At 42.3% G+C, this 12,089-nt stretch overlaps 1 protein-coding gene across 4 annotated transcripts in view; it reads left to right on the top strand.

Moving 5' to 3' along the window:
- Positions 1-11,658, top strand: part of LOC128738959 (serine-rich adhesin for platelets) — a 36,280-nt gene extending 24,622 nt beyond the window's left edge. For 3 of the 4 annotated variants that reach the window (XM_053834463.1, XM_053834466.1, XM_053834464.1), the window contains exons 4-8: positions 3,401-3,510; positions 3,566-6,052; positions 6,586-6,744; positions 6,921-7,049; positions 10,260-11,658. In XM_053834463.1, the coding sequence (XP_053690438.1) occupies positions 3,401-3,510; positions 3,566-6,052; positions 6,586-6,744; positions 6,921-7,049; positions 10,260-10,586 (3,212 nt within the window). In that variant the 3' untranslated portion in view covers positions 10,587-11,658. The remainder of the gene's footprint in view (positions 1-3,400; positions 3,511-3,565; positions 6,053-6,585; positions 6,745-6,920; positions 7,050-10,259) is intronic. The other variant, XM_053834467.1, reaches the window with a different exon arrangement.
- The last annotated feature ends 431 nt before the right edge of the window (positions 11,659-12,089 follow it).

The raw sequence follows: 12,089 nt of genomic DNA, 5'->3' as shown, positions 1-12,089 counted from the left end.
TTTATCGTAGCTGCATCGAATTCGAAAGCACGAGTCGGGCCACTGATGAGCGAGTAAAAAGGAACACGGCAGTGCGTATTAGCACGTAGCAGAGTCAAGCGAATTGTGGCGTTTACTTAAGGAAATTTATTGGCCGAGAATAGCGTTTTACTCCGTAATATTTATTGCATATCGCGCGCCGATATGATGGACCCGAAACCTTCTCTCTCCTGACTGAGTTACTATGGATTGAGTTACTACGCCCGCTGGTACTCATGCAGCAAAATAAACGATGAAGAACGGTGTTGATCCATCACCCTTTTTGTAGATGGGACAAACCACACGTTCCATCCACTGCTCCGGTAGTTTCTTCTCTTCTCAAATCCTTGAAATTATCCAGTAAATTGCAGTTGCTAGCGGTTCTTGGTCATTTTCGCAGAGTTCTGTCTGGAGTCGGTCCTTTTCAGCGACTATTATTTTTCAGCTGACCGATTTCTCGCCGGATTTCTTCGAAATGGGGAACCGGCAAGCAGTTATCGTTTGTAGGCACTTCTAGGTTAACTTCCGTCGCCTCTCCATCTGTTATTTCGCTGTTGAGATGCTCATTGAAGAACTGCTTCCACCTATCGACCACCTCGCGCTCATTTGTGACCAGGTTTCCACACACATGTACTGATGCTAAGTAATGATTCGAATCGATATCCGGTCCCGTTATGGTCCGGTTATTATATAGGAGAAGATCAACGAATTCTAGGACTTTCTTCTGCCGGTGTTGGTTTCGAGAAGGCGTTCTACCGTCCCAACTAGGAAAACATCTGGGGCGCACTTAGGCATAGAAGTGTTCCAGATAAGCTAGTCCATCTTATCGAGACTCAGTATGAGGCGTTCTCGTGCAAGGTTTTGCACAACGGCGTCTTGTCCGACCCTATAAGGGTTACTGCTAGCGTGAAGCAAGGCTGCATTTTATCGCCACTTCTGTTTCTCATTGTTATGGATGAGCTATTAGTTGGAGCAATTGACAATAGACCAAACCGAGGATTGCTTTGGAATCCTCTAACGATGGAGCAGCTAGCTGAGCTCGACCTAGCCAACGACATTGTCTTGCTCGCACAACGCCGAAACGATATGCAGGGCAAGTTAGATGACCTCTCCGAGAGTTCCCAGGCAGTAAGTCTCACAGTGAATACAGCAAAAACTAAGTCTATGGTAGTGAACACTGACAATCCCACCAATTTCACAGTAGCGATACAAAAACTTGAGCAGGTACACGTCTTTCAATATCTCGGTAGTCAGACAACGCCCGATGGTGGTACGCAGACTGATATAGCCACACAAATCTGGAAGACCAGGGGTGCTTTTGCAGCTTTGCGAAACAGTTGGCGCTCAAACCAGATCACTCTTCGTACGAAAACCCTAATTTTCTATGTGCTTGCGAAACATGATGCGTCTCAGCGGAGACAACGCAAAAGCTGCAGATAGTTATTAACCGGTGCCTGCGATATATCATTCGTGCCTGGTGGTCTGACAACTGGATATCTAATGAGGAACTCCATCGTCGATGTCATCAACGGTCGACAGCAACAGAAAGTCGTGAACGTGGGTGGAAGTGGATCGGTCACACTCTGAGGAAAGGAGCGAATGAGATCTGCAGAGAAGCACTCGACTGGAATCCGCAAGGACAGCGTAGAAGAGGGAAACCCATGGCGCTCATGGCGACGTAGTTCGGGTTTACCTTCGTGTAGACAGTGCACGTTTATACAAAAATCAAACAAATGATAAATGGTATTGAATGTCCCAAGCAACAATTTGGGTTTTATTGCACTCTTATGATGGCATTTAAGACCAAAATTGGTCATGAAAACCGCCATAAGAGTACAATAAAACTCGCATTGTTGCTTGGGGTAGCACGCATTACTCGAATTGCTTCACTTTGATCAAGGCGAAGAAAGTTGCTGAATGCTGAATAGTGTGCCCTTGCTCAAAAATCTTGGGTGCATGTAATTCGCAATTCGCAATAGTTTTAGAATAAATACCGCACGCGTGCAGATTCTTCTTTTTACCAAGGTATCCACATCCAATAATCTACAACGATTGTCGTTGTAGATTATGCGTAATGCTAATTTGATGCATGAATCGTTTGCACAATCTCAATCATTGTAGACCACGAGTATATGGAGTCCAAATTATTGCAGCTGTTTTGAGGGTAGACCGAAAAAACGAATTTTAAAGAGGTATCTAACAGTAAGGGTCGCGAAAATCTTTTCCGATTCACATGATGAACCGCAGGTTTTTGTTTGATTTTGGGATAATGTGGCTATACTGCCACTGGAATGTCAATTCGGTGTCTAATAAAACTCCAAGCTGCTTAACCATTGTTTCAAGCTGAATTGGCAGGTTGCTACGCTGATAGTCCTTAATAAGACCTTAATAAGGGGGGTTGTGCAAGTCAACACTAAAAACATGAGGTTTGGTCTAGTGAATTTATAGTTTAACCATTGGCGGAACTAGGGGGGGGCTAGGGGGGGCTAAGCCCTCCCTAGAAAAGATTTAGCCCCCCCTAGAAAGGTTGACTAAGTTTTTTTAATTTTTGAAAAACCAATAGTTAGATAACTATAGGTACGAAAAACTTCAGAGTAAAGTTTATTTGCATGACTGTTATAAGATTCCAGGCATCAATGTGCATTAAATGTTAATATGCTGACGAAATAAAACGGTTGAAAAAAATTCCGGGGGCTGTAGCCCCCCCTAGAAATGAGCGCTAGTTCCGCCAATGAGTTTAACTTAACAAATTTACCGTTTTATTTACGTCAGTCACATCAAGAAATGATCAATCAATTCTTTGCAGAGCATGATTTAGTCCAGGAAAATCAGCATGATGAAAGTCGACACGAAGCCCATATACTTGCTATTCATTTTGAGCACAGAATCACGTGTCGCAGTTTGGAGGTCATAAAATGGGCACACTGGCACTGGCACAGCGGCTATTCCCTCTTGTTCTGTAATAAGGAAACAAACTTTCGTTTTCGTAGTGTGCTTTCATATTTTTCTGGAGCATTTCCTCATCGCTTTGATGTTGAGTTGCTGAGTTTTCTGAATTTCGTACTTGTCTTGTGTTTTCGTCAATTTTTGTTATATTTTCATTCGCTCTTTAAAATGTGAGTACTAATGATGGATTGTTAAGATTGATCCTGTAAAAAATTTCTGAAATACCGCATTTTGATCATGGAGAAGTCATTAGTCGTTCCCCGAGGGAATAATCTGGGATCTCTTTGATTTCATCAACATTGTTTGATACTCAGCATCAACATAATCATTAACGTTAATTCAATCATTCATAAGAAAACATACTAGAAAATCGAGTTTTCGATCATCAACAGGATTAAGGGTTAAACATTTTCATTATTATCGCTCTTCTTTTTAGGCGCAAAGTACATCGACACCCGAACGTTTACCAGACCTAAGAAGAAGTTAGACACAACGTTCAACTCGTCAAATATATCGGCAGAGTTTCGCTCTGGCGTACAAGAAGAGGTAAAATTTCACAGTTTCTGTAAATCCTTCGTACTAAGTTTGGTTTTTTTTGCAGCACAAAGTGCCCTCCCCTCTTCTGAATGTCCACATAGGTGGACCGGTTACGCCATCCAGCAGTAGTAAAATGGTGAACTCAAGTCACTTGATGCAGAAAAGCTGGCTCAATGATGTTTCTCCTCCCGGTTCAATCATGTCATCGATGGATTTCTCCGGAAACGAAAAGATGGGCGGCAGTTTGATAACCAGCGGAGATTTTACCAATGTTAGCTGTCTGTTAAACACGGTGACCAACAGTACCATCAGCACAAACGAAGAGATGCTCAACTCTCAGAGTAGCTTTGATGGTTATAAATTGGCCGACGTTATCAAGGATCGCAAGTTTCTGGAGAGTTTATCCTGTTTAGACGATTCGACATTAACCAAGGACAGTGCGATATCACGAACGGACTTGAATGGGATTGAGGGAACTTTGTCTGGATTGAGTACAATGCAAAACTCATTAGAGAGTGTGTCAAAGAGCGCTGACAGCAGGCTGTCCGACGTAACAACTGTAGCCAATGGAGCAATAGCTGAACTGGCATCGACATCGGAAGAGCTTCCGGAAGCTGGAACCAGAGGGAAAATAAACACCACTTTTGAGAGGCGCCGCAATTTCGACACCTACCGCAAACCAAAATCATTCCTAAATGGCACTTTTGATACGTTGCCTAAGGTGGATGATGATGTGGAGCACAAAACAGTTAATCGAACGTTCGATGCTGTACAGCATGATGGACAGTTGCTGGATGCCACATATGGCATGGAAAATAACTGCAATGGAACTTTTTCGCTCAATCGAACGGCCAAGGTGGATGGAGCGGAAAAGCAACTCAATCAAACCTATGAGTATTGTGAGAAAAATTCTCCGACGATTCCGGCATTGAATCGAACATTTGAAAGGCCTACAAATGAAACTCTAACAGAGCCTACTAGCCCTAAAAGTCCTGAGATCAATAATAGTCATATCCAAACACCTAACGGAACATTCGAGCTACCAGCCGATGGGAAAACAGCTGGAGACACCACTACCATAGTTCAGTCTACGCCCTTTGTTAATGTGCCTAGAACGAATCGTGTTAGCGATATTAGTCAGTATGATGTGAATGTATCTCCAATTTCTCCACATGTAGTACGCAGGTCAGAGGTAGTTAGGCGAAGTCGAAATTTGAATGATGAAATGTCTGCGAGCCATTTGGAAACGGATGACTTTGACGTCGAGTTTCGAAAACTTCCAAATACGCCTAATTGTAACAAGACTGATAGCAGCAACGGATCGCATCTTTTGGAAAGCGAAAAACGGATATCGTTGCAGCATTTTGAAGAGTTCGAAAAATCTATAATGGAGAGTGAACACAACGGCTTAGATTTCGATGAAATGTTGAACTCTTTAACGGACGTGAAACGTTCAATGGACAGCGTTAAGCTGCGACAATCGTTGGACAACATCAAAAAACGCCATTCGCGCATGAATTCGGAAAAACAGTTGGAGGACTTACGGAAGCGAACAGAAATGAATGATTCTCTATCTTCTCCGCTGGATAATAAGTTGGTGGACTCAATGGCAAAAAGCATGTCCTCTTCTAGCGGTAGTGAACGATTATTAAACCGCAGAAGCAGGTATAACGATGATGTGAACCTAACGCTGTCGCCATCGCAGAAAACTACTGACATTTCCGTGCAAGATTCAGAACTGCAGTCAACGAACGAAACAAAAACGGTAAATGATCCTCCTCCTACCGAGCAGGAGGTAGGAGGTAGTGATAGCAAAAAGAATCGCGATCGTTTTAAAACGATACGCATCAACAAACGGCTAGCGGAGGGTATGGTTGTCGTACCGAGCCCCGAGGAAACAATAGAAGACTGCTGCCAGCTTGAATCGGTATCTCTTCCTGTAGAGGAAGAGATACTTGAAACGCCGGTAGCAACCGAACCGAGTGCCTTCAGCCGTGTGGACTACAACTCACCGAAAGAAAGTCGGCTTTCTACCACCATTACGACGAACCCCACCACCGTTAGTAGCAATATGGATCAACAGAGTAAGACTGAAGATACGATGTTTAAGCGACCGCAAGGAATTGTGAAACCAGAAAGCAAACTTCGATCGTTATCAAAGCCTCGTCTATATGGTGGACCCGGCGGAGCTTTCGGCATCGCAAGGAAAGACTTGTCGCTTCCTTTGGCGACGAAATCGAGCTCGACTGATAATTTAGAAAACGATCGTCCCAATTATCAGCATTCGCTGGGGTCCAATCATTCTCGGTTATCGTTGGGTGGGAAAGGTAGCTACGGGGTCGGCTTGGTAGGTAATGGTGGCAAGGGTGGAACGGGAAATTCAGTGCCACAATCGAACCTTAAATCTCCTATGGGTACAAAGTCGAAGTCCTATCACAATCTGTACTACAACCAAAGTGTGCACGGAGGTTCGAATGGTAGTGTAAACCGGATCCCGACTCCACTGGGCTTGTCCGCACAAAAGACGTCGCACAATAATAGCAACACTGAGGTTAGTATGATCATATCTGTCGCTTTGAGTTTGACTTACAGTAAGCATGAAAGACATGTTGTGTTAGATAAAATCTTGGAATGCCGCGCATGTGTATATTTAGAAATGTTTTAGGTACATTTTATTATATGTTTCATGAGCGTTTTATTTTCTATTTGGTGGAATGTTAAGATTTTATTTGATTATGTGATTACCGCGTTCTACCATAGAAGCTGTGTTTTCGATTCCGATTTTTTTAAGACTGCTAACTTAAAATTGTTTGCTGTTTACTGTTACGCCGGTGACATATCTCATCATCGCATAAAATTATACCCAAGCGATTGTAAGATAATGTGAAATCATGAATGTGACAAGGTGTTTGAACAAAAAAAAATGCCTCCCATCAATTCGTTCTATCCATAAACCAGCGCACAACTTGCAGACTTCATATTATATCATCGTCATTCCTGTTTGTTGTCATCCGTCATAATGTACATTGTATTAATAAACTCATAGTGTTTTTCAACTAACCGCCGTTAACGTTGTATTTGTAGCTGAAAAATAACCACTCTAGACTGCAACTGAACCTGCGAACTCCACGCGCTAGTTCCCTGGTTCGACCCGTTACGACGGCCCTGAAAACGTCTGCGTCCGATATAGTCACCCGCAGCAATGAACTGAATTCCAGCAGTATTACGACAAACAACGCTACTGTACGTTTTGATTATTCGTTAACATATTTTGCTTTCTCGCATTTGTTCTAACCTTAGTTGCATTTAGGTAGCTAAGTTGTTATATTTTAGTTTTTCTTTTGCTGCTACTTTTCTCGAACATGCATACTGAAATTATTTTATTGCAATCCCCGCAATTTGTTTTTACCACATTTCAGCTATCGGGCGTACAAATGCGGGCACCAAAAGGCAATGCATCTCGGTTAGGGCTGGTACGGCCTTCTTCCGGTTACTTTAGTTACGGTTCCCACAGAAAAAATATCGACTCGGACAGCGAGTCAATCAATGTAAGTATCGTTAATATAGTTTCGTGTAGTACCTACTATAGCTTATTTTAGGTGGACAGTATTATTTGCTAGGTCATCTATGGTTCCGACAGATGGAAAAGAAATTCAGTGGGAGATCGAGCACCAAGAATCGGCTTCCAACAATTTCATTTTGATCAGAAACCGATGGAAAACCACAATTTTTCCTCACTAAACATTACTTACCTAATTGGATTTCCTACCCAAGACACGGCATATTTAACAAACATTTTTCCATTGAACTCGGTTGTAAGGTGACGCTCTTCATTTGTTGGACTCGCCATCAAATCTTGCTTCAATTGGTCTAACCTTCCTACTCACTGTGCTTCTGGTCATCTTTTTTCCACCGGAATTAGGTAATTGTCCGGCATTTTTACGACATGCCCTGCTCACCGTATTCGTTAAGCTTTAGTCACCTTTAAATACTGTGCTTACCGTAGAGCTGCGCGAGTTCGTGGTAGATTCTCCGCCTCCATAGTATGTTCTCCTCTACGCCGCCGAACATCCTACTTATCATTCGTCTCTCGAAAACTTATACTTTGTTATGGGGATTAATCTGTTAGATTGTTGCTAGTGAAATCCATAGTAAGCACGACTCCCGCTGATAACACGCCTTCGAATCTCACGGTTGGTGTCACTGTCCGTCGTCACCAGTGTGCCAAGGTCACCTCGAATTCATTGCACAAGCGGTGTCAACGGCATCGGTTCAGTTGATCAGCATGCACTTTGTTTAAGATGTATTTATTTGCAACACAATCTTCTCTGTTTTTTTGTCTCGTGTATTGTTCAACCACCACCACAGATGTTCTGTCGAGAACGTCCATGTCATCGGCATGGTTGACGAATTAGTAGATTTATCGAAGGTCGTGCCCGCCCAGTTAGCTCCGGGGTAGGATGCTGGTCTAAAAAGCCAGTCGTCGTATGTTCGATTCTCGACTGGGCGGTGCCGTTATAGAATCAATAGGATTTTATCACTAGCCCTGTAATTTTCCTGTACTTTGATAACCGGCTGCGAAGTCTGTCGTTAAAAAGTGGGTCAAGTTCTAAAGAACGTTTATACCCATGGCTTTGGCTTTGCCTTGCCTCGCGTGTTACTATCCGTTCGGTTCATAACTCTTTGTAACATTATAATTGAACCTTGAAATCCACACATAGCACTAAATACCATGTATTGTCACCTTAAAACATCTCCTTCCAGCGTTGCGAAAACGCATCGCATGCTTCTCTCGCATCGCATGTGGCTTTGCTTGACATATCAACTTGGACCTTGAAAAAAAGTTGAGAAAAATCTAATTGATCTGTCCAATCTGTCTGCTCATATTTCAGAACAAATAGCAAAATTACAGACGTATGAACATAAAAGGTTTTGCTAATTTCTAACTAACTTAACCTTTCCCTTGGAATGCCGGGTCGAAGCGGTTGAAAGCTAGAATTCTTGGATCCAAATCTAATGTTATGTTCTAACCTTTCCGAAACAATGAACGTTTGCAAAAATTGAAAAGTTTCAGCTTTTTATCTCCGTTGGAAAAGTGTGGCGCTTAATGGATTAATCAGTCTAATCAGTTTTGCAATCGATAGTATCATATGCAGCTTTAAAATCAATGAGCAGGTGGTGGGTGTGTTTCTGGCCTTTCTGGAAGATCTACTGCAGCGTAAAAACTTTGTCGTCGAGTGTCCTTCAAAGAACCTTGCATGATTATACATAACCTTATATTACACCTTATGATTTGATAAATCACTTTGTAGGCGGCATTGAGAACAGTGATCCCGTGATAGTTCAGCACTGCAGCCTGACGCCTTTCTTGGAGACCAGGCAGAGAATCCTAAAAAGAATTGATTTGAGAAGAATTGAATTGAAGAATTGACTAGATTTGTAGAAGATCGTGCCTCACGTGTTGATATCCGATGGGTCCATAACACCTTGTAGCGCTATGTTGAACAGCAGGCACGAGAGACTATCGCATTGACGAAGCCCTCTGTGTGATCCGAATGAACTTGACAATCCACCCGAAATCGGAAAAGAGCACTGTGTAGCATTCATCGTAGATTGAATCAGTTTGATGAGCTTCCTGGGGAAGCTGTTCTAGTCCATGTTTTTCCATAGCTTTTTCCGGTCGATGGTATCATATCATTTGAAGTCAACGAACAAATGGTGCGTGGGAACAATGTATTCACGACCCTTTGTGGCTGTGTAAATATTTGATTCGTTGTAGGCCTACCTTCGACGAAGCTGGCTTGATAAGTTCCCACTAATCTGTTCGCAATTGGGCAGTGTAGACAAACGGTCTGCTTTTCTGGGCCCGTTCTCTTCCTCGTTTGTCCAAGATACTACCGATACTAACGTCCGCTAATATATTACCATTCTTATTCCAATACATTTCGGCTCGCGACAAGCCTTGGATTGTTGTGTACGCCGAACCTTCCAATCATCGCTTTGTATTTCTCCTCCTGGCCGGCCTAAGCGTTGAAATTCCTGATGACGATTTTAATGACATGTTTTGAGTGGTGATCATATACCCGCTCCAGCCTAGATTGATTCCTTGTCATCATCAGAACTTCCGAAGTAGGTTGATGATGCTTACGTTAAAATATCGGACCTTGATTTTCACCCTGCACGTTCGAGGACAGATTGGCCATCACCAAATGACCCGTTTCCGTATGCCGCATATCACTATGCAAGTGTGTATTGCCGCAACTCTGGTAGATGTTATAAGTGCTTTCAGCACAACGACCTTGAACTTGTTGTCTTATAGGTATGAATCGGAAAGCACTCGAGTGCTCCTTTGGAAATTCTGAGATTGGTAGTTCCACATCCCGAGTTTTCAATCCACAGTTCGTTTTCGTTTCGTTGCTCTATTTCAATTGTTGCAGTCCGAATTTCCTTGTGCATCGTCCCCTTGGCCGTCTCTAACACGTTGATCAGATGCTGTTTTGAGCCGGTACTAATATAAAGAATGGGCGCTGGGAAGCTCGACAGAGTCGTCTCTGTCAACCAGCATTTGACCAAGTTCCCATTGCGATTGCTTACCCGATCTTCCCATGACTCTTCGTATCTCATTTGGAGATAAGCGTGGAGGTGGAGATAAGAAAAGAAATCAATTCTTTACGAATAACGACAGCAGTTACTGGATAAGAGATCATATTCCTTATGACGGCCGCTAAATTAATCGTTGTTTCCTTTTTTTTCTATAGAGTTTATCATCATCATCGGCCAGCTCCAGAGGAAGCTTGTACCGTGTAGATAGTCAAAGCATAGCCAACAATGTACAATCATATGCCACCAATAATAGTATTGAAGATATCAGCGGTAGTACCGGTATTCACAGCGGAAAAAGCCTGGGACCCCCGAAGACTGGAAGCGCAATAGAACCGAACCGAACGACTGTTGGCGGCAGTACAACCAAGTTGACTACAAACGGAACAATAAACAAGGCATCGGGGCTACGACCACCGTCTAATCTGCGGCTTCCAACGGCACGCAGTGCTCTTCCGCGACCGACCAGCTATGTGAGGCGATAGATCCTATAGCACGCTGTTTTCCATGTATTGATTTTTCTTATCTGTGCTGCATACCTACTTTAGAGTATCAACGTGCTTAAAAGAATTTGTTAACATGTCTTACTGGGTCACTTATATTTTTTTAAATCAAAAATGGAATTAGGCTTAGCGACTGAAAGCCTTTTTAGCAAAATATCTACAAAAGAAATATTTTCGTGTGATATGTTGGCATCAACTTTTGTTATATATTTTGTACATTCATGCTATTTTTCTAACCAGTATAACGATTGTCTCGCAACCAGAATAATTTTGTGTAATATAACCTGAACAGAGCTTACTAGAAACTTCTCACGAGCAAATTTTAACATGAACCCATGCACAAAATTATGTTTAAAATATTGTGTTTTCATTATATTTTAACTCTAGATTGCAAAACACCTACGCCTTACTAGCTCTATAGAAATTATTTCGAAGTTTGCCATTCACTGTTAGTTCTGTCTTAGAACTTTAATCGTTACAATGTTCTATCGATGCGTACGTTGATATTCCTATCATTGCATTTCGTGTTTTTCCGTAATCGAACTTTAGTCGTCATAGTCCCTGTGTAATACTAATGAACGTCTCTTTATACAAACATTGATCGTTAATATCGATTCATCATAGTTGATAAGTTCGTTTATAAGTCCGAAATCCGAACGCATATGTTTTAAGTTTTCATAACCTTAAAATACCATTCAAAAACGATTGACGACCATAAAGGAATCAGTTCCAACAAAGCTCATTCGAATTGCGCAATAAAGGAATTGGAACTCACCAATAAGGAATACAACCATATACCATAATATGCCGCAAAATGCTCCTTTCGGTTACTGCGTAGTTGTTATTGTAGAAGTAACGTATCAAAAGCAGAATATGAATCAGTTTCGAATAGGCAGGCCATTTGCTGTGCTATTAGCTTCGCATATAATTTAGAACTATGGCCAATTTGCTAACCACAAACACAAAATATACACAAACCCATTATAGCTATTTATCTACTCTTCTGATTTTATTTTGATTTGTACATAAATATCTAAAACAAGAAAAATATATTTTGTACTGTCAGTATAACAAACCGATATTGCTTTTATTCACCCACCCAAGTTTTAAACAGGTACCGGTATAAGGGTGAGCCTAGGATGAGTGCCATATTTCTCTAAGGCAGAGCGTCGTGATACCACTTGTTTCGATGTTTGTCCGAATCTTCCATGAACTGGCACGTGTTGCCTTACTTTACTTAACGGTCCGTTACCCATCCTGCGCCGAACGAATTATGGCTCTCCAGTACTGTCGGTCCTGGGCTGCCGTTCTTCAATCCCCACGAACCCCAGCTGAATTTGCACCGTCTTCGACAGCGCACACCAATCGGGTACGGGGTCTGCCTCAGAGTCTGCGGCTTCTTCCTGGCATTCTGCCGAAAATAGTTTTGGCAACTCTTTTGTCGGGCATTTTGGTCACGTGCCCAGCCCACAGCAGCCTGCCACA

The sequence above is a fragment of the Sabethes cyaneus genome, chromosome 2, assembly GCF_943734655.1.
Source record: "Sabethes cyaneus chromosome 2, idSabCyanKW18_F2, whole genome shotgun sequence".
NCBI lineage: Eukaryota > Metazoa > Arthropoda > Insecta > Diptera > Culicidae > Sabethes > Sabethes cyaneus.
The sequence above is the reverse complement of the archived record's forward strand: the minus strand, read 5'-3'. Positions and strand labels throughout refer to the sequence as shown.